We start from the raw sequence: 22,388 nt of genomic DNA on the forward strand, positions 1-22,388 counted from the left end.
GTTTGCCCAGGGTGAGGGATGAGAGAGGGAGACCCGCTGACCTGATCCTGGACCTTTGTCACCGACCAGCCCAATGCCCTTTGCTTCTGTCTGTTCACTCACTGGGTGCCGCCCTCACCCCTCACGTGAGGACCAGGCCCGGATTAGACCAGGAAGGTGTGAAGGTCAGGAGGCGGGGACACAGGGCGGGAGCACGAGACCCTGACGTGGGCCAGGGAGGCAGGTGGTCCAGGGGGCCAGGTCTCCAGCTGACGGACGGCCTGGTTTCCTCTCCTGACTCATCAGGGCGTTTGATGATATTCTGGGGAAGCGCCCGCAGCCCGCCGCCCGCCTGCCCCTGGGCTTTGCGTTCCCTGCACTCTCCCCGCCCCTTTCATCCGTGACCCAGTTCTGCCGCCTCCCCCCAGGAGGCGCTGCCCTCCCTGGGGAATTTCCCGAAGGGTGGGAGCTGGCCGGGCGCGGGGCTGTGCCCTGTCAGCCCCCGGCACTGCGAGTTCATCTGAGCGTGGGGACCGAGGCTGAATGAGGAGGGAGCCCCATGGAGGCCCCGCAGTCAGGCCTCCCGCGCCCCACACCCCCTCCTCACCTCTGACTGGGTGGGTCCAGCTCCCCTCAGCACCATGCTCCCATTGCCCTGCAGCCCTGGGGAGGGGTCCTGGCAGTAGGTGCTCAGTAAGTGTTTGCCAAGTGAGAACAGAGAAGCCAGAGGACACAGCGCCCCTCCCCTGGCCCCCACCCGTCTGCCTGCCCAGTGCCCACCCCCTCAGCCCGTGTACTTTCCGCGGCCCAATACCAGCTGCGCCCGGCGTGCGGTCAGCACTCAGTGCCTCTCGGTCAGCGTCCTGATGGTCAGGGCCAGGCAGGCCCAGAGCCAGAGCTGGGTGAGCAAACGGACATAGGACATATTTTTTGGGGAATATCCCAAAGCTCATGAGGAGGACAGCGAGGTGGCACCACCAAGGATGGGCCCTGCCTGGGACAGGGTCCACTCACTGCCTGGGCCTGGGCTGGACCACGCCTCCGAGGGGCCAGGGGACAAAGAACCTTCTGTGGTGGAAGCTGCAGATCGGCACGAGCTCGAGCTCCCCCTGGTGGCCACCATGGGCATTGCCGGTAACACATTGGGAAATTTGTTTTCTGTTGTCATGTACTCCTTACTGCAACCATTGGGCCCACGGCCAGGCCAAACTGGTTTAAGCTCTATCAGCTCGTGGCCAATTCTGTGTCATCTATTTGCCCCAGACGAAGGCGGGCTCCTCCCAGCTTCCTGGCAAACCCCCCTTTTCGGTCCTTGGGCTCCTTCAGGCCTCAGGGCATGGACTGGACTCGGAGGAAGGGGCTCAGGAGCCAACAAGGTTTGATGGCGTCACAACAAGATGACACCAAGCAGGCAACTGCTCCCAGGAGCCAGCGGCTCGACCTCGCCGACCGCCACCTGGAGCCTGCGCAGGGGACGGGACAGCGAACGAGACGCCGCCGACTTCGCCGGATCGGCCGTCAGGCGCCTCGCTGCGCCCGGACCTTCCCCGCCGGCTGGGGAGCCGGACTTCGCTCTGACCGCGAGGGGACGTGGGAATCGTGAGGAACAGGGAGAACGTGGATTCAGTGGCCATCTTGGTTTAATTAAGCGTACAAAATGCTTTTACCGACAGCTTTACGTGCCCCGTTATTAGAAACGAATCAGGAGAGCAATGACCGGAGCCTCGCGAGCAGACGCAGAGCCCTCGCTGGTCAGGAGGGGGCGGGGCTCAGAGGCACTTGGGTGCGTGGAGGGAGGGAGTGACCGCCCCCCGGCCCCTCACAGTGACACCGGGAGACGCCCTCTGCCAAAAATACTGTATTAGTGACTCAGTAAGATACAATGTTTAAAAAATATCCAGACTGTGCAAGGTTCTAGGCTGTAAAAAATACAAAGGCTAAAAACAAGACGTTTATAAAATTCTGCAAACCCAGTAAAGTTAAACAAGAAGTAAGGAAAAGTTATCTTTCTTGCAGGATAGGTTAGTGGCATCAGTAGGTTTTAACATAACACTGGACGGGGACACACACACGGCCACACACACATGCCTGCCCCTTTAGACTTATAATGTGGAACCTGATGCGTTTCTGTGCCTGGCACTAACACATGCACATATATGCGCCCATGCACACACATGCACCCACATACACAACACGTGTTACACATTACATTTCGGACAGAGCACAGCAGGAAGTTCTGGTTACAAGGACCTAACATGATTGTTTGGAAATATTAAAAGCATGGTAATTTGAAAATATTATAAAACCTTTAGGTGAAACAGGACCATAGAGAGCCGTTAAAAAGCCGCGGGTGGGCCGTCACTAGTGAGACAGTGTTACGTGATTGAGCTGCGCACCTCGATGCATTTCGGCCACCAAGGCCGGATGTCACCTGAAAGTTCAGAGTGTTTACACCCTGGACGGGCCACGGAGTTCCCACAGGACACGTGGCTGTTCGGGCCACCGATGGACACGTGCCGTTTCCTGCCATGGAGTCCTACGTGCCTCCTGGGCTGGAGGACATCCCAGAGAAGGACAGACGAGACGATGCGGGGGCGGCCGTGTGAACACCGCAGAGCAGAGCCTGCTGCGACCACAGCGCCGAGGCCCCAGCTCCATCGCCACGGACGCCAGCTATCGCGTCTGCCCTGCCGGAGACGGAGCGGGCGGCCTGGCCGCGTCCTTCTGGAGCCGGTAGACGTGGAAGGTCTTGTTCTGGAACACGCGAGTGAAGAGCGCCGAGTAGGCCGGCAGGCCCTTCCGGATCTCCTCGCAGAAGCGGGGGTGGCCTGCGGGCTGCAGACCCGCCTCGTTCTCTCCCGGGCCGTCCATCACCTGAAGCCAAAACAACACCAAGCGTAATTCGGTAAAAAAAAAAAAAAAATCAAACTTGTAAGAAACTACACAGTGGGACAGGGACTGGTTTCTTCAGTGAATGTAAGGAACGTGGTCCCTATGGCAGCGGCTGCCTGAGGTCCCACCCTGAGGTCCACGGCATCCCAACCCCAGGGGGGAGAAAGGAGCCGAGGCTGAGGAGGCATGGGCGCAGGGCATGGGGCACAGGGCACCCTTAGCGGTAAAGCTGAGCTCGAACTTGTTCTGAGGGGACCACACTGTTTCTCTCACAAACTGGACCAGGAGGACTCACTGTTAAAACCAAAACCAAACTCGCTGTTAAAACCAAAACCAAAACCTCAGCTCATCAGTGACCATGTGAAAACGCCACAGGGAGCAGAACTCAGGCCGGGCCGTGCCTCCTGCATTTGGAGAGAGGAGGAACTCTGCCGGGCAGAAAGCAGTTTCACATCCTCTTCCCCGGCCTCCCCGAGGCCTTCAGGGTGTGGGAGTGGTGGTGCGGCGGTGAGTCCAGTCACACCCCGGTCGGTGGGTGGCGGGAGGGCTCTGGGCCGACCACAGCTGGCGGCCACAGTCCGGATCCCGTGCTGGGCACCTGAACTTCTCCAGAGACTGGCTCGTAGGTCTCTGAGTCTTTCCCAGAGTGCACCTGGGCCCGTGGACGGGCCCCGGGAGAGCAGGGAGTCAGCGTGGCTGCCATGGCCACAGCCAGGGGGCCACTGATGCTCGAGCAGAGGCTTCCGAAGGCTGAGGTTTTGGTTTTTGGTTCGTTTTTAAAAAAAATATATTTTATTGATTTTTTACAGAGAGGAAGGGAGAGAGATAGAGAGCTAGAAACATCGATGAGAGAGAAACATCGGCCAGCTGCCTCTTGCACACCCTCTATCGGGGATGTGCCCGCAACCAATGTACATCCAACTGACCAGAATCGAACCTGGGACCTTTCAGTCCGCAGACCAACGGTCTACCGCTGAGCCAAACCGGTTTCGGCTGGTTTTGGTTTTAACAGCAAAACCTTCCATGTGACCTGTAGGCAGAGGCCCTGCCCAGCCAGCTGCAGGCCGGTGCCCTCGCGCGCACCAGGACACCAGGCCAGCCCAGGGCCTGGGCCGCCCACACCAAGCTGGGCGCTGGCCCCTCTCGGCCCCGGCCCACCCGCCCGCGCTCACGTGTCCCTTGGCCCCTCCCAGGGCCCCGCCCACCCGCCCGTGCTCACGTGTCCGTTGGCCACGTCCAGCAGGTCCCGCAGGCGGCAGCCGCGCTGGTGCCGGCGCTCGAAGCAGATGCTGTCCTCCAGGATCACGAAGTCGGTGCCCAGGGCGCGGAGCAGTGCGTGCACCTCCTCGGGGGGCCTCCGCGCGTACACCTGGTACACCTGTGGGCGGGAGCCATGATGGGGCGGCCAGGCCCTCACCTCCCACGGGTGGGCCCTGAGCCCTGGACCTGCCCCACCTCGTCCCGGGGCCCTTCCCAGGTCCCAGTCCCAGGTCCCACACAGGCCAGGCCCCACCCCAGCGCAGGAGAAGCTCCGTCCTCACCGCCCGGGTGCGCGCCCGCAGCCCGCTGTCCTCGTAGTGCGGGTGGTTGGTGAGCGTCCTGCCCGTACACAGCTTGACCCCGGCTAGCAGCTGCATGCTGCCCGCAAACACGGCCGTCTGTGGGGTGTTGGAGCTGAAAGGGGAGGGTTTCCCGAAGGTTAGGTGACGGACGGGGTGTGTGAGTGTGTGTGTGTCCACCTCCATCGTTAATCCCCATGCTCTGCAGGAGGGAGTGGGCATCCTTGGGGTTTGACCGGGCTGGGACCTGGGCTGAGAGCAGCTGAGACCCGTCCCCGGGGCTGTGTTCACTGCCACCGATGCCGGGACCACAGCCCAGTGCCCACACCCCCCAGCTGCCTGCCAGCAGGTGCCCTGCACCGCGGGGCCCACCCACCACTCACTCTCCAGCAAAGGCTCTCGCCCACTTAACGCCAGGAGGTGCTAAGGGAGGACATGGCGGCGGGACCCCGTGAGAGGGCGGGGCCCAGCGCAGACCCTGAGTGACCCCGTGAGGCAGGAGGGCCCAGCGCAGACCCTGAGTGACCCTGTGAGGCGGGCGGGCCCAGCGCAGACCCTGAGTGACCCTGTGAGGCGGGCGGGCCCAGCACAGACCCTGAGTGACCCTGTGAGAGGGGCGGGGCCCAGTGCAGACCCTGAGTGACCCCGTGAGGCGGGCGGGCCCAGCGCAGACCCTGAGTGACCCTGTGAGAGGGGCGGGCCCAGCGCAGACCCTGAGTGACCCCGTGAGAGGGGCAGGACCCAGCGCAGACCCTGAGTGACCCCGTGAGGCGGGTGGGCCCAGCGCAGACCCTGAGTGACCCCGTGAGAGGGACAGGACCCAGCGCAGACCCTGAGTGACCCCGTGAGGTGGGAGGGCCCAGCGCAGACCCTGAGTGACCCTGTGAGGCGGGCGGGCCCAGCGCAGACCCTGAGTGACCCCGTGAGAGGGGCGGGCCCAGTGCAGACCCTGAGTGACCCTGTGAGAGGGGCGGGGCCCAGCGCAGACCCTGAGTGACCCCGTGAGGCGGGCGGGCCCAGCGCAGACCCTGAGTGACCCCGTGAGGCGGGTGGGCCCAGCTCAGACCCTGAGTGACCCTGTGAGGCGGGAGGGTGCAGCACAGACCCTGAGTGACCCCGTGAGAGGGGCGGGGCCCAGCGCAGACCCTGAGTGACCCCGTGAGGCGGGCGGGCCCAGCGCAGACCCTGAGTGACCCCGTGAGAGGGGCGGGCCCAGTGCAGACCCTGAGTGACCACGTGAGAGGGGCGGGGCCCAGCGCAGACCCTGAGTGACCCTGTGAGGCGGGCGGGCCCAGCGCAGACCCTGAGTGACCCTGTGAGGCGGGTGGGCCCAGCTCAGACCCTGAGTGACCCTGTGAGGCGGGAGGGTGCAGCACAGACCCTGAGTGACCCCGTGAGAGGGGCGGGGCCCAGCGCAGACCCTGAGTGACCCCGTGAGGCGGGCGGGCCCAGCGCAGACCCTGATTGACCCTGTGAGGCGGGCCCAGCGCAGACCCTGAGTGACCCTGTGAGGCGGGCGGGCCCAGCGCAGACCCTGAGTGACCCTGTGAGAGGGGCGGGGCCCAGTGCAGACCCTGAGTGACCCTGTGAGGCGGGCGGGCCCAGCGCAGACCCTGAGTGACCCTGTGAGGCAGGAGGGCCCAGCGCAGACCCTGAGTGACCCTGTGAGAGGGGCGGGGCCCAGTGCAGACCCTGAGTGACCCTGTGAGAGGGGCGGGCCCAGTGCAGACTGAGTGACGGGAGGCTCTTACTTTATCCAGTGCATCAGCTCCACGGTGTCAGGGTCGTAGAACTCCCTCAGCTCCGACAGCTCGTCCATCACGCCCGGCCAGAGCTGCAACGGAGAGCGAACAACCGTCTCCCTCACCCTGCAGCTGCGCGGCGGGGAGGGGAGAGCAAGGGCTGCGTGTGCTAGGGCTGCAGGGCAGGAGCTGACCTGCTCGCTGCCTCCCCCTGCTGGGCTGGGACAAAGCCTCAGGGTCGTGGACATGACCAACACCCCGTCTCTCAACGGAAGGCCTCCACCCCGAAGCCAGGCTGTGCCATTGTGTCAGCGTGTCCACTGCGAACAGGGATCATTTCCCCAAACCTGCGTGGCGGGCACCGCCCTGACCTGCATGTGCCCGGCCGTCCTCAGGGGACGGGAGTCTCTCACACACGTGGCGAGGGCCACCACGCTCCGTAAAGAGCAGATCATGGGGGACAAAGCTCCTACTCCATTCACTGCTAAATGGGTCTGGAAACAGCTCTCCCCGCGGGATTGGCATCCTCTGAGCGGTGAGTCAGAACCCAAACTGACCACCATGATCGAACTGGGGCCGTGTTCACCTGACTGTTTGGAAACAGGTCAGTCGGCCCACCTAAGCCAGCCCCACGGCCATGGAGGGTCCTAACCCCGCCCAGTGACCGCGTCACAGAGGCCGTTCTGCGCCGGTCAGCGCCAGGACGGAGGCCCCGCATCCTACCTTACAGCCCAGGCAGAGCAGCAGCAGCGTGGGGACCGCGTGCCGCACCACACACACCTGTGGAGACAGCATCCAGGGACACGTGTTTGCAACACGTGTGGCTCACTGTTTTGCTCTGTAAACATATGACTCTTTTTTTTAAATAACAGAGGTACAATCTAAGAGAGCATTTAACAGAGTGTCCAACATGCACAGCCACCGAACCAAGGTCAGGGCTGGGATCGCTGCCCACACTGCCCTCTAGTGAGGCCAGAGGGCAGGACACTCAGAAGCACCCTGGAGGCGGGTCGCCACAGTCACACTAGCGACAGCTCTGGACAGCGGATTATTGGTGACTGTTAAGTTTTCTTTTTGTGCTTTTCAGGATTTCTAAATTCTGTAGAATGAGCATATCTAATGGATGGCTGGGGGAAAAAGAAGTGATTACAAAATAAAATTTAAAAAATCCTCATAAGAGATCATAATGTATCGTTCTCTACTTTCAGCCTCACATTTCAGCATCCGTTTACCAGGCGGATGTGCGGGAACTCCTACATGACACAGAGATGCAGGAGGAGACACTAAGGCCGTGACGGGGAGGGCGGAGGGGCACTGACCCTGGCCGGGGTGTGAAGGCGGGCGACCTTCAGGAGGGACCCCCACACTTCAGGGCTGCACAGGCCGGCGGCTGCAAACACGCACACGTGCGGTGTCCACAGGTACTTCATCCTGCGGGGACAGCGGGCGGAGGTCAGCCCCGGACGGCCGGGCGGTCAGACCCCACCCGACGGCACAGAAACGCCGCCCGGGAGCTGACGCAGGGTCAGCCCAGCAGCGCTCGGACCCGGGAACATTGGCTGTGACTGCGGTTTGTCCTCGGAGGAGACGGCAGACGAGGATGCTTTGTGGGAACAGGGCCGCTAAGGAAGACGGGGACAGCCTCCTGTGACATTGCTCAGCGAGCGCAGGGGAGAGCGGCTGGGTAAAAGGATAACAGAGACGAGACGAGAATACCTCATGGTGCTCAGCGCCAAGGCTCCGAACACGACGGTGTGCGTGAGGTTGTAGGCGGTGTCGGGCCCCAGGCTGACCGCGCACCTTCCCGGGGGACCCTGGGCAGGGGAGTCACTGGACAAAACAGCACAGACATGTGAGAGCTGGACACAGGGTTTAACTCAGTCAGACCTCTTGTGGAGACATACACATGCCCTCCGTGTACCCGGAAATGAATTATTTCCCCAAGATAAAATGAATCACCATTTTAATTTGCTTATGAGGCTACGAGTGTCATAAGAAGCAGAAAAACTAAAATGTAACGAATTTCATTTTAAGTGCCGAAACTGGTGTGGCTTGGTGGATAGAGAGTTGGCCTGCGGACTGAAAGGGCCCAGGTTTGATTCCGGTCAAGGGCATGTACCTTGGTTGCGGGCACATCCCCAGTGGGGGTGTGCAGGAGGCAGCTAATCGATGTTAATCTCTAATTGATGTATCTAACTCTCTGTCCCTCTCCCTTCCTCTCTGTAAAAATCAATTAAAAAAAAAAAGTACTTCGTTAAATTGCAAGAGAATAGCAAACAACAACAAAAATCCTTTTGAAATGCGAAAACTAAAATCTTGAAAGCTGTTTTACGAGTTGCCAGTATTTTTAAAGTTTTTACAAATAAGAAGAAGTAAAGCCGTGCCATGAACGTGGGCTTCGGTTTCTGCTGAACCGAGGACCAGGCCCCGGTGCATTGCCAGCCGATGACGCCATCAGCCACGCCCACGGAGCGAGGCAGCCACGGTCAGCCACGCGCCTCATGCATCTCCACCATCACTGTTTTCTGCTCGCGGCACCTGCGAGTCAGGACCCCAGCCCTGCACGCGCCTTCCTAAGTCATCTTCCTGTCAAGTCCCCACCTGCCAGGGGGCCGTGAGGCCGAACAGTGATCGCTGCCTGTGCTGTCTGCCTCCCCGACACCAAGCCTCCCAGCACCGAGCCTCCCACTGGCACTGCCGCTCGAGGCCGCGCACCTGAGATGCCGGAGGGCGACAGCTAGCGCCGTGGTCGCCGTGACGCCCAGCACGAGCAGGTAGGCGTGGAGCAGCAGCGTGTCCGAGAGCCGCCCGAACGTGTCCCAGGGCAGCGGGCCGAAGGCCTCCTCGCACAGGTACAGGTTCGCGTCGAAGTCCCTGGGGACAGACGGGAACCAGGTTAAACCCAGGCCAGGAGACTCCGTCTTTCCCTCAGAATGAGCCTGACATGAACAGCTGAAGGCAGAGGATGACGTTTAATATGAAAAGCAAACACACATTTTATTGTTTAAAGAAAGAAGACCATTTTAAATGTAGCTGTACCTTGTTGCTCCAAATCCGAACTTAGCCTTCAGAAACTTAAAGATGTGCTCGTCTGACCTCAGGTTCAGCGCTTTCTGTGGGGAGAGGCCGAGAGCTGTCGGTGCCAGCGTGGGCTTCCAGGGCCTTCCCGGCACAGAACCAGCGGCGGCCAGCCCGCGCCACCACGTCCTCAGGGCCCAGGACTCCTAAGCAGGGACCCTGAGGCTGTCCCGTCCTTTTTTACAGCAGAATCTTTGTGTCAGACGGAATCTATGTGTAAGTTTAATATGTAAAGCAGATAAAAGATGGGCTTCTTTGGCTTTAGAAGCCCACTGAGTATGATCTTTTATTTTATTATTTGGAAAAATATATATTTTTTAAATTGATTTTTTACAGAGAGGAAGAGAGAGGGATAGAGACTTAGAAACATCGATCAGCTGCCTCTTGCACACCCCCTACTGGGGATGTGCCCGCAACCAAGGTACATGCTCTTGACCGGAATCGAACCCTGGACCTTTCAGTCCACAGGCCAACGCTCTATCCACTGAGCCAAACCGGTTTCGGCTGGAAAAATATTTCTTTATTGATTTCAGAGAGGCAAGGAGAGGGAGAGAGATAGAAACATTAATGATGAGAGAGAATCATTGATCAGCTGCCTCCTGCACGCCACCTACTGGGGATGGAGCCCGCAACCTGGGCCTGTGCCGTTGGCTGGAATCGAACCTGGAGCCCTTCAGTCCACAGGCTGATGCTCTATCCACTGAGACACAGTGGCTAGGACTGAGTATAATCTTTTAGATCGGAAAACCAATAACCTGATAATCTGCAGCCTTCAAGGGCCACAAATAGAATTTTTTGAATTGAGAGAGATACTTGTTTAAGGCTTTTAAAGTTGAGTTTCTAAAAAGTTTAATAACTCAAAAGGTGAGTTCAAGGTAGAACATGTTAGAGTGAATAGAAAGCGAGGACTAAAATCAATAAAATAATCCCGTTACCGAAACAAGTTAAAACTAAGCCTGTTCAGATCCTGGAACATTTTTACTTACATCTGAAACCTATATGTTCATGCTGACCCAAGTCACCCCAATCGATTTAATAAATAAATAAATAAATAAATAAATAAATAAATAATCCCCCAAAATGAGCCCGTTTAAAGTAAAACTGGTAACTCTTTAGAAATGCTAAATTAAATATGCCATTTTATTAACCTACCTTAATAATGTTGTTGAGAAAAAGCGTCAGACATAAAACCACAAGTAAATGTAACAATAGTTTCCCAAGCCTATGAAGGAAGTTTCCAGTTTTCAGATTTTTCTAGAAATTAAAAAGAGTTGAGCTTTAATTCTTAAATTTTAATATAACTTCATAAACACACAAGGTTACATGAGGTTTTAAAACACTGGGTCACGCAACACATTGGGGGAGTATGTGGAAAACGTTACCTACTGGTTTTCTTATAATCTCAGATAACTTTGCAGAAACCAAATATAACAGCATCCAGAGTTCAAGGATGCGTGACATCACTTACAATGAAGGTTGAAAGCAGGAATGAGAACGAATGCTTTTGGGTCAATGAACAGCCCGTTCTCACCATCTCTGTGACGGCTCTCACTGATGCTAACCACGGATTTCCAAAAACCCAATGATGTCCTTCCCACTTGTTAGTGGGAATTTGGTCCTAAGTTTTCCTTTGAACGCTGCATGAAAGGTTCCACGAACCAAAACATTTACAGACAAAAAAGAGAGAGAGAGAGAGAGAGAGAAAGAGAGAGAGAGAGAGAGAGAATTCCTACCTGAAGTTTTCTTGCAATTAACACTGAGAGGTTGAAACTGATGAGCAACGACCCAAGAATCATGGAATTGAAGAACTGCAGGGCGCAGACCAGGAGCAGAGCTGTGACCTGGATGGAATACAGCCACGTGGCCTGCAGAGGGAGGGGCGAGTGAAGCAGGCGATCAGATACCAGCGCCCCCTCTCAGGTTAGACATGCAGAGAGAACCCCCGCTGGACTATGAGCTAAAAAGAAACTAAGTCACACATTTCTGTTTACTTGTAACATTAAAGAGGCAACAAACTGGATACTATGAAGCGAGGAAACAAAGGGCGCTTTAACTGCATCCTGGACACAGGCTGACGCAATCTTTAGCCTTCAGCGTTCTTCCAAACCCAGTTTCTGTGGACAGTGACCATCAGTGTTTGATCACATTCCACTCTGCCCCAGCTCCCCCCACGTCGCCCACTGTGCCCTGTCATCTGCGCGCTCGCGCCCACTTCCCCAGGGACTGGGCCTGCAGGTGTGGCACCAGGAGGCCTGCGGCCTTGGTGTGGGGACCAGCTCGTGGCAGACAGGGCCGCGCACCTGTCTCTGGGCCGCAGGGCGGGCACGGTGCCAGCGGAGGCGATGGCGCAGCGAGGGAAATGCACATGAGCAGCTCTGGTCAGGGACACGCCGGACGGAATGGAAACTACAAGAAGCAACTCCAGAATGTGGAGCCACACAAAAACGCCTCAAAGAAAAACTAAGAGCTGGTCCTTTCCCTCTTCTCTTGGAATTAGACCATCCCTGGTTTATGAAACTTCTTATGTAGCAGCAAGTCACATTCCCCCATTTTGTGTTCTGGCCTCAAAGAAAGCAGATCCCGTCAGCACTTAAAAGTCAGGCCCTCACACACAGGAGGAACAGCAGGGTGGAATTCCTTATTTCAGAGGGAAGTCCGGCGGCTGGTCAGCAGGGCTCAGGCCCCAGGCTGGCTAGATGTCGCTGTGAGGATTTTACAAGGGACCCCAGGAAGCTGCTACATGTCCACTGACTTCCTTCGGGGGAAGGGAGGGAGTCAGAACACAGCCACACATCTGAGAGCTGTCTTTTAACTGAAATTTAAACTTCTCTATGAAGGACACCTGAGCCAGGTATTTGTGCACCAAATAAACCCGCCATTTAACATACACTAAGCAGAATGAGAGTTAAGATGGCCACACACGGCTGTGTTAACCACCAGCTCAAACGGCACATTTCTGCCCGTCACACACGTGTGCGTCTGCGACAGGCACAGCCCAGGCGCCACCTCCCTGACCCCCTCCCCCCGCCCGTGCTCACCTTGGCAGCCGGCAGCATGTCCAGGGAGTCCAGGGCAAACAGCCCCAGAGCCTGCACCAGCATCGTGAACTGATTGAACTGCCAGGTCAGACTGAAGACGAATGTTGACGTGAAGATGGTGAGCAGGGTCAGCCACTGTGGAAAGAACCTCAGTGACTCACATGCATTTTATTGATTTCAGAGAGGGAGGGAGAGGAGAGAAAGATCCATGAGGAGAGTGAATCCCTGACTGGCTGCCTCCTGCACGTCCCCACTGGAGATGCATGTGCCCTGACGAGGAATTGAACGGTTATCTCCTGGATCATGGGTTGATGTTCAACCCCTGAGCCACACCAAACAACGACAAAATGAAACCATTTTCTTTGCAAAGGAGATGGCTCAGAAGAAAGCGTCGTTTAACTCAAAAACTGGTCAAGAACCAAGGACTCCACACAGGCCCTGGGGCACCCGCACGCCACCCCTTCTGAGCTGGGATGACACTGGAGGTTAGAAACACGGGGAGGCCGAAACCAGTTTGGCTCAGCGGTAGAGCGTTGGTCTGCGGACTGAAAGGTCCCAGGTTCGATTCCGGTCAAGGGCATGTACGTTGGTTGCGGGCACATCCCCAGTAGGGGGCGTGTAAGAGGCAGCTGGTCAATGTTTCTCTCTCATTGACGTTTCTAGCTTTCTATCTCTCTCCCTTCCTCTCTGTAAAAAATCAATAAAATATATTAAAAAAAAAAAAAAAAGAAACACGGGGAGGATGAGGGGACTCACCTCGGACACAGGCCGCAGGTTTGGTCTCAGGAAATACGTGATGGCCGCAACCTGGACCGCAAAAAAGGGCAGTGCCCAGTTCTCCCGCAGTGGGATGGTGAACTCCACCCGGGTGGTGTCCGTCCTGCACACAGAAAGCACAGTCCTCACCCATCCCTGGCCACCTGTGCCATGATCACCTGTGCGCGGCCACCCATCCCTGGCCACCCGTCCGTGGTCACCTGTGCTGTGGTCACCCCCACGGTCCCACACAGTGGCTATGTAACAGGAAGGACAAAGACTCTGGTTACTGGTCCTCGGTAATCTGTCCCCCCACCATCCCCACAATGTAACTAGGCAGGGAGGATGTCCAGGTGCCTGTCCACACGCATGCAGCCAGCCAGGGGTGATCTGGGTGGACACATGCGTGTTCCTGTGACTGCCTCACTGCCTCCCACTTCACCCGTGCACGCTCCCAGGTGCTCTTCACGCTTTACATGCTCTGAACTTGTTACCATTTCTACGAGCCCCTGGCTTCCCTAGAAGGCGACCCCATAGGGCAGGTAGAGGGCAGGCAGTTCTTTGTCCACTGGTTCCCAGCACTCTCTGCACGCACTGTAGGCTTCCAATAAATATCTCTGATTTACTCTGAAAGCAAACACGTTTGACTTCCATTCACTCTTCGCAGGGATAACAGGTTAGATCCAAATGCTCAGAGGCAGCTGGCACCATGGTCGCACCCGTTGGAACTCTGACCGAGACTTCGCAGCGTGTGTACTGACACCGATATGCACGTGCCAGGACATACACTTATCCTCACAGGTGCACAGATCCAGCACTGTGAGCTGGCCCTTAAGCTTCAATGTCCGCATCCCTACGGCGGGGTGATAACAGTCTCTCCTCTGTAAGGCCGTCAGAGAGCACACGGAAAGCATTCTGCAAAGTGCTCGGCCACAGGGAATCCCCCGGTGAGGTCACAGGAGAAAGCAGCTCGTCTGGGATTCTGACAGAAGGTGCCCGAGTCTGTAAGTTCCCTCCCCGGTACTGGTGCTGCGACCGCAGGTCAGGCAGCTTTTCCATCTAGACGTGTTTTGTAAAGAGCGATTTCATTCTGCCCGTGTTTGGGATGGAAAGTCAGGTGACGGCATTCCTCACACGCGCAGGGCCTGCCGCTCCGCGGGCCAGGAGCTGCGAGCCTGCGAGCCGCGGTGAGGGTGCTGGGAAGGAATTACCGTCTGCGGTGGGGGTGTGTGGCTGGAGACGCTGGCCGCACAGCCCCTCAGACAGACGTGCAGAGCAGCTTCCTGAGCTGGGAAGCGAGTGACCCCCCCTTTGCTTCCTTTGTGAGGAGGGAGGAGGCGACAGCGACCCCAACTCACCTGTTGGCGACGTACCAGAAGGCGGCCAGGAGCCCTGACAGCCAGGTGCCGCTCAGGAGCCAGCTGGTGGCGTAGAGGGCGGCCACATAGACCGCCTGCAGCCCGAACAGCGTGTAGATGTAGAAGTACACGGGCTCCAGGTACTTCTGCCAAAGGGACGACGCTCGTTACTGCTGGGGAAGCCGGCCCTTCCCTTCACTCACACAACAGTGAAACCCCCGGAGGGGGTGTGATTCCACCCCACAGCCCACAGCCTAGAGCCCCAACCCACCGCCCCAGCCCACCGCCCACAGCCCCAGCCCCCAGCCCACAACCCACCGCGCACAGCCCACAGCCCACAGCCCTCCAGAGGGGCTTCATCTTCAGCGAGGGCATGCCCGGTTTGGCACAGGTTTACCTGTTCACCTGAAAAGAGGTCATTGTGGCCCTGACCAGTGTGGCTCAGTGGATAGAGCGTCGACCTGCGGACTGAAGGGTCCCAGGTTCGATTCTGGTCAAGGGCATGTACCTTGGTTGTGGGCACATCCCCGGTGGGGAGTGTGTCGGAGGCAGCTGATGTTTCTCTCTCATCGATGTTTCTATCTCTCTATCCCTCTCCCTTCCTCTCTGTGAAAAATCAATGAAACATATTTTTAAAAAAGGAAAGAAAAGAGGTCGTTGTGATTTGGTAACTTTCCAATGTCTTTTATTTCAAAGGTAAGTGAGAAGTGTGTCCACCTGAACACTCACTGCTTCCAGACGCACACACATAAGCTTATGGGACGTGAATAAAAAGCAAACGCCACGTGTTAGGGAGGTGATAGGACACTGCTGTTCTCCCACCACGCCTGCCGGCTGAAGATCAGAACAACAAACGCCAAACCTCAACCGGAAACGGCAGATGCCGACATTTGCCTGCTCTTAACCACTCAACGCGCACAGCACGGCATACCTGTATGGGCAGAGCTCGGTACACAGCGCTGAGGAAGACTTCCTGGTAGATGTTCATTCGCTGGAGCAGGTTAATGGTCCGCATGGATTCTGTTTTGTTATCATACATTAGGCCACGGAAACCTAAGGTTGGTAGTTGAAAAATCAGGCAAAAGAATTACAATTAAAATAATTCATTTATTCAAAACCACTCAGATCCTTTAGGAAGAGACAGAGAACGTGCCTGCTGTGGAGCGGATGACACCCTCCGGGAGGCATCCTGATGGAATCAGAACCTGGTCCCAGCCAGCGCCAGAGCCCCCACCACCTGATGGGCCACCGAGACCACAGAAACACGGAATGGCAGGCGCCAGGGGCTCCGCAAAACCCAGAAAGCGGGACCCTGTCTGATAGATCAATCAGCGTTTCCCACAAAAAGTACGAGGAAAATGGGAAGACACCTACAGGTTAGAGAAAACAGGTGGGTTTATCTGGCTCCCAGGGACCACTGAGCTCTGGGAGACGCGGAGCCACCTCGTCCTCTGCTGGCAATGCTCTGGAAGAGCCCCTTGAACAAAGGACGGAGCCGGGCCAGCGACACTCAAACAGGTGGGACAGTCACCTTCACAGCAGCTCCTCCAACACTACTGGACTCTGACAAGTTGGGCTCGGCGATCCTTTGTTGTGGGGACTAAAGGACGGTGTTTCTGTTTAGACACCGTCTTTTTCTTTTCTTTTCTTTTGCAGGGAGGAGCTCGTGACCTGCCCAAGGCCCTGTGTCCCCCACCCCCACACTCCACCCTCTCTCCAGTCCCAGCCCCATGACCCGAGCCCAGCTCATCAGGCAGGTCATCAGACAGGAGGCAGGGTCGCCCACTGGAGGCGGGACACGTCACTGCCCCCCCCAATTCCTCGGAGTCCTGCAGGGCGGGAAGGACAAACCTGTGTCCAGGGCTGACTCTCCACAGTTCACAGCGAGGGAGCTGCTCTGCTCTCACGAAACCCTCCCAGAGCGGGTGACACCCACCTCAATGCCCACTCTGAGCCCTGGCCTCAGCGCCCTGACTCACGCTTGCCTCAGCCGGCCCTTCCTGTATGACTGTATCTCGAGGCCGCCGAGCAGCTGGCGAGAAAAGGGTTTTATGTAACAGAGTTCTGGCTAACGGACCGGGAGGGAGGGCAGAGTTAGACTGAAATACAGGCACAGGCAATGCACCTTCAAACAGCTGCGGACACCACTGCGTTTGGGCTGATGGGTAACTAGCCTTCTTATGGGTAAAACTGCCTCTCTCCACGGGAACTGACTAATTTCTACGGCACAAAAAGAAAGATAAGCAAAACCGCATGCCTCCCCTTGTGACCGAGAAGCACACAACATCACCTCTGAGGAATTCTTGCCAAAAACATGTCTGAACCCCAGAGTCCAGCCAGGACAGCTGTGCCACGTGTCGGGGGACACACGTCAGCGTCTAAGAGTGGGGGCCTCTGGCCTCCGTTCTCCGGGGCAGAGGCGAAGAGTGGGGCTGTGGACACGCAGACACAGTGGACGTGGGGGAAACGGCCACTGCAGACATAGAGGAATGAGCGGAGCCCTGGGACGGCTGTAATTTCGCTTTGTTTCCCAAAGTCCCTCCATTCAGACAACAGCCCTTTCACCTGCCAAGACCGCTCCCCAAAGGATTGTGAGAAAAGTCAGCTGCCAGACCGAGAAATCACAAACATGAACTGCGGGACGGGAGGCTCGGAGAGGCACGGATACATGGAGTATCATACAACTTCTTAGAGCAGAACGTTTCCGTGCTATTTAACAAGTGAAACAACACACGTTCTGTGGAGCGTGCCCTGTGCCCCGTGCAGAGTGTGTTCTGGCCGGCACAGCGGGAGGAACGCGGGGCCGCGGGGCGGCGGCACTCACCGTGCACCAGGCTGGGCGCCTGCAGCATCTGCTTGTAGTAGGAGTAGTACAGCCCGCACTCCGTCCGGAAGGAGATCTCCCGCTCCACCTCCTGAAACGAGGGCAGGCTTTCATTCGGGCTCACACAACCCCGTCCGGTGACGTCTCTACTGTCACCGTCGAGAGAGGACACAGAACTACAAGGCAGAGGGAAACCACTCTGGAGACACAGTCTTAGGAAATCTCGGCAAACAGGAACAACGGACGGCTGGTGACACTGAGGCTGGGTGTACCTTTGTGGGGTCCTGTATCTGATTCTCTCTACTTTCAAGGGTGTGTAAAATGTTCTGTAAAAGCATTTTTTTTTTTTTCAAAAGAGACAACTAGTTCCGTTTAGTTGATGTTTCAGAGGCAACGTTTTTCTTGTATTTCACAACCGGGCCACGTGCCCTGCCCGGGAATGAAACCGGGACTTCCTGGTTCATAAGCCCATGCTCAACCGCTGAGCCACACTGGCCGGAAGAAAAGACTGATCTTATTGAGGGGGAAAGAAAGGCACTGCTTGAAGTGCTCACGGGAGGAAGCTTGGGGTCCTCCCGCTCCTAACACACCCGGAATGTGTAGGGAACAGAGGGTCGTCATTAGGAAAAACGCGATCAAACATGATGAATGGGTGATCTTGGCACCAGCTGCATGGAACCAAATGCTATACTTTATCAGACAGACATCTGCAAGTTTTACATCTGCTTCCTGCTAAGGCAACATCTGCTTCCCCCGTTCCAACGCTTTCCCAGCGTTACAGCAATTTACACTTTGCCGGGCGGGCGGGCGGGCGGGCGGTGCCAAGGACGACGCACAGCAATAGCGTTACCTCCGAAGAATGCAGAGCGAGCAAATACCTCCCGGTTTACTGCTGTGGGCTCCACAGGGAGAGCGGTGCTGAGGGATTGCAAATGTCTTCTCTGACGATAACGACAGAGGGAAGTGGAAAGACAAAGGAATTGTACTTCTAAGGAACTGTACAGCTCAAACCGGTTTGTAGCGGCGAACATAGTAATTTAGCAGAAGCCCTAAAACAGGGGTCCTCAAACTTTTTAAAGTGGGGGCCAGATCACGGTCCCTCAGAGAGCTGGAGGGCCGGACTATATGAACTACTAATTCCTACTGTAACACCTCAGCTGCGCTCACTGCCCAAAAAACCTGGCGGGCCGGATCAGACTCCTCTGCGGGCCGCATGTGGCCCGAGGGCCGTAGTTTGAAGACCCCTGCCCTAAAAGGAAAGCATCAGGAAAGGCACACACGGCTGCTCAGGACACACGACCTGCCTCCTGGGCATCACGGAGGGTGACAAGCCCCCTCAGACAAGCGACACCCGATGTGCAAAGGAATCATCCATTCGGGTTATAAAATCTCACGTCAATCACTTTTGCTTATAAAAATTGTCGCCCAAATGACGAGGCTGCAGGTGGTGGGGAAGCCACGGGAAGATGAACCTTATAACTGTAACCTGTTTCCGAATTAGGTCCACGAGTCATCTCACCGGCCAACAGCAGCTCACAGGAAGACAGCAAACACATTCCGGGCACAGACCGGGTACTGTCTGGCAAGTCTGTGCCCATCTGGCAGGATGCACGCCTCTCGCCCTCCGGGTGACAGGGGCTGTGGCCCCAGAGTTGCCAAGCTTTGAGGCGCTCGGACACCTGTCAGAGGGACTGCACTCCCAGCGGGCTGACCCCGAGAGGACCAGTCTCGGTCTCCCTGTGGCTGCCACGCTGTGGACTAACCCTGACCCCTTGCTTGGTAAGAGCATTCAGTGGGAAGATATTAAAATTCTGTGATATCCAATAAATACACAACAGTGGGAAATCCTGGCACGAGGAAAAAAGACGGAAAGAATCGAGTGTCTGGAGTGCTGTCAGCTCAGGGGGAACTGCTTTTCCTCACCACGGAACCTTCACTTGCTGGGAAGCAAAAAGGTGTAAGGACGTAGCCCTGTTGTCAAGGGGTTTCTTTTCCAAGGAGAAGAAAGAACTCATTTTAAAGAAAATAAAATGACTTCAAGAAAAGACCGGCATTAGTCTGAGGGAACGAGGGCCATTTGCCTGAAGCGCCAAACCAGCCCCCACACTGGACACTGTGTCTGACAGGCTCCTTTCTTCCTTCCTTCCTTCCTTCCTTCCTCCCTCCCTCCCTCCCTCCCTCCCTGTCCTATCCCTCCTTGTTTCTCTCTCTCTATCCCTCCCTCCTTCCACAAACACCTGCTGACCGCCTGGTGAGCTGACAGTTTGAAGCTAAGCTGTGGGACTCTCCTGCACCCTCCTCACTCTTCCGTGACCCGCACTGATTTGGGCTGTGTGCCCACACAGGGGCATCTGAGTCTTTATTCAAAACACCGGGCTAATCAGTAAACATTAAACTGATGGAGAACATCATGCCAGGCCCTCAGACACCCCTACCTTGATGTTGGAAAACCATAAGTCGTTTTCATGTAAGGTGGCCAGGTAGACAGACGTCAGGAGTCCGGCACAGAGGGCGATGGCTCCACCGACGGTGAACGACAGAATCTTCCATAACCTTCTGCTGGTACCGCCTCCTGGAAAAACCAAACCGAGAAAGAACGAAGTCAGTAAAGAACTATTGATAAGTCCGTCCGCCCTGGCTGGCGTGGCTCAGCCGACAGAGCGTCGGCCTGCGGACTGGAGGGTCCCGGGTTTGATTCCGGTCAAGGGCAGATGCCTGGGTTGTGGGCTCAATCCCCAGTGGGGGGTGTGCAGGAGGCCACCAGTCAGTGGTTCTCTCTTATCATTGATGGTTGTCTCTCTCTCTCCCTCTGAAATCAATAAAAAAATGTTAAAAAAAAAATTGCAGTCCTGTCTCAGACCCTCAGGCGTGCTAACTTATCCATCAAACTGAAATGTCGGGGTTCAGGACAAGCGAGGCGGCAGGGCGTTATCTTGTGGGGGTGACAGAGGCGCAGAGAGCGAGAGCCCGGAGGCCTGCGCATCACCCACCGGAGGGCAGTTTGGGTTCCGGCGCCGTGTCCTCCTGCTGGTCCTCCTGCTGGGCCACGCCGTCCCCGGCCGCGTCGGCGGCTCTGCCTCCTTTCCTCTGCCGGATGGACATCATGGTGTCAGAGGCGCCCACGCATGGCTCTTCCCAGGCTCCTGCAGACGCACCTGCGGGAGTGGAGTGAATGGGACCCGGGGCTCCAGCTTCGGTGGCCTTCCCGGGCGCTTTCCCGCCCCCCTTCACAGCTCCACCTCCAGCAAAGCTCCCGGAACCCCTCAGAGAACCAGCAGGAGGCTGCTGAGACCTGGCAGCCCCGCCCTGGTGGCTTCCCTGCCGGTGGGCACCGTCCCAGAGCCAGGTCCCCGCACCGCCCGCAGGGAACCCCGCAGCTGCCCAGCCCCCCCAACCCCCGGGCTCAGGAGCCCCGCAGCTGCCTGCCCCCCGGGCCAGCAGCCAGCCTGGGGGGAGGAGGAGGCCAGGGGGTCCCGGGTGCACCTCATTGCCCGCCTCCCCCTGAGCGCTGCCCGTGGGGCCTCGGTGAGTGGCCGCTCCCCGGTGACCCGCCCGGGGTGCGCGGGCCGCGGGGCTCCGGAGGGTCAGGCGTCCCCGAGGGAACCCACACGCCCACTCACCCACCGGCTCCAGAAAGGACCGCCCACGGGACTGAGCGCCGCCGCTCCCTCCTCCTCCCGCCACTCACTCACTCCTCCCTCCGGCCGTCCATCCATCCACCCACCGAACACTCGCTCCTCCGTCCATCCGTCCGTCCATTCATTCATTCATGTGCTCGTCCGTCCATTCGCTCAACATTCATTCCTCCATCCATTCATTCATTCGCTCGCTCACGCAGAACCGCGGGGCCCAGCGCGCGGGACGAGCTCGGAGGCCCCACGCGGGGCGCTCCGGGCGCCACGCCGGCGGGACACACGCTCGCCCCGCGGGACCGGCGCCGTGACGGCCGCGGGCCGCGACGCAGCTCCGTCCCCGGAGGCCGTGCGCGCGCGGCGGGGACGGTCCCTGGGAGCAGCCGGCCGGCCCGGAGCACAGACCTGCGCTCGGCGTCCTCGCGCCGCTCCTCGGCTCGGGCATCGCCGCCCCGGCCCTCGGCGCCCCGCCCGCCGGCCCTGCCCGCCCGGAGCGGCGCGCGCCGCCGAGGAGACGGGGCCTCAGGCGACAGCGGCCGGGCGGGGGCGCGCCGGGGAAGCCGAGCAGGCCCGGGCGCTGCGGCCGCGCTCATAGGCTCCCGGAGCCGTCCGTCAGCGTGGCCCCGCCCCTCCCCGTGTGGCGCCGGCCGGAAGGAAGCGGTGAACTTCCGGTTGGTTGTCACCCAAGCCGCCGGAAAGAGAGCAGCACACTTCCGGTCCTCAGCCTAGCGGGACCACGTCTCCTCTGTGCACACAGCACTGAGGCGGTGGGGCAGGGGCTTGGCGCGATGGTCGTGAGGAGCACAAAACGTTCCTGTTCACAGCATTTTCTGTGTTATTATTTTTAACTTTCACCCTAGGGCATTTTCCCATGGATTTTGAGAGAGACTGAAAGAGAGGGAAAGTCAGAGACGGGTTGCCTCCTGCAGATGCCCCGAGCAGGGCCCGGGCTGGGCAGGAGCCTGCAACCCAGGTCCGCGCCCTTGACCGGAATCGAACTGGGACCCTTGGGTCCGAAGGCTGATGCTCTGTCCACCGAGCCGAACCGGGCAGGGCACATGACTTAGTCTTTAATTGTGCGGTTATTTTAGCAGTCCATCGCCTTAACCACTCGGCCACCTCGTCCATTAATTGTGCGGTTATTTTATTTTATTTTGTACAGAGAGGGAGAGAGATAGAGAGTTAGAAACATCGATGAGAGAGAGTCATCAATCAGCTGCCTCTTGCACACCCCCTACTGGGGATATGCCCGCAACCAAGGTACATGCCCTTGACCGGAATCGAACCCGGGACCTTTCAGTCCCCAAGCCGACGCTCTATCCATTGAGCCAAACCGGTTTCGGCTGTGCGGTTATTTTAAACAAGTTGTTTGGTTTTTCCATAGCAGCAATGACGATGCAGTGAGCTATGAGTTATGCATGAGGCCTCTAGGAGACCAGCAGCACTTTATAAGAATACTGAGAAGGAATATTTCAGTCCTGAAGTTGGTGCTAAGAAAAGCTTTCTTCTTGGCCTAGCTGGTTTGGTTCA

At 57.5% G+C, this 22,388-nt stretch overlaps 1 protein-coding gene across 4 annotated transcripts; it reads right to left on the reverse strand.

Annotated features, from left to right (window-relative positions):
* Positions 1–1,601: 1,601 nt before the first annotated feature.
* On the reverse strand, positions 1,602–21,422 carry DPY19L3 (dpy-19 like C-mannosyltransferase 3). 4 transcript variants are annotated; one of them, XM_084861185.1, is made up of 19 exons: positions 21,264–21,422; positions 20,217–20,381; positions 19,662–19,798; positions 17,227–17,317; positions 15,334–15,455; positions 14,403–14,548; positions 13,045–13,168; positions 12,289–12,423; positions 10,984–11,115; positions 10,403–10,504; positions 9,212–9,285; positions 8,888–9,046; positions 7,889–8,002; positions 7,492–7,603; positions 6,896–6,952; positions 6,182–6,264; positions 4,413–4,545; positions 4,091–4,249; positions 1,602–2,853 (listed from the first exon to the last, which is right to left on the reverse strand). In XM_084861185.1, the coding sequence occupies exons 1-19, from the start codon at positions 21,301–21,303 to the stop codon at positions 2,653–2,655; spliced, it is 2,286 nt and encodes a 761-aa protein (XP_084717311.1). In that variant the 5' UTR covers positions 21,304–21,422; the 3' UTR covers positions 1,602–2,652. The 4 variants fall into 4 exon arrangements, with proteins under 4 accessions (XP_084717311.1, XP_084717312.1, XP_084717310.1 ...); XM_084861186.1 differs by lacking the exon at positions 21,264–21,422 and adding an exon at positions 20,951–21,043 and having other exon boundaries at positions 19,662–19,795; XM_084861184.1 differs by lacking the exon at positions 21,264–21,422 and adding an exon at positions 20,951–21,008.
* Positions 21,423–22,388: the final 966 nt, after the last annotated feature.

The sequence above is a fragment of the Pipistrellus hanaki genome (genome assembly GCF_964339955.1).
Source record: "Pipistrellus hanaki genome assembly, chromosome: 15".
Taxonomy (NCBI): Eukaryota; Metazoa; Chordata; class Mammalia; order Chiroptera; family Vespertilionidae; genus Pipistrellus; species Pipistrellus hanaki.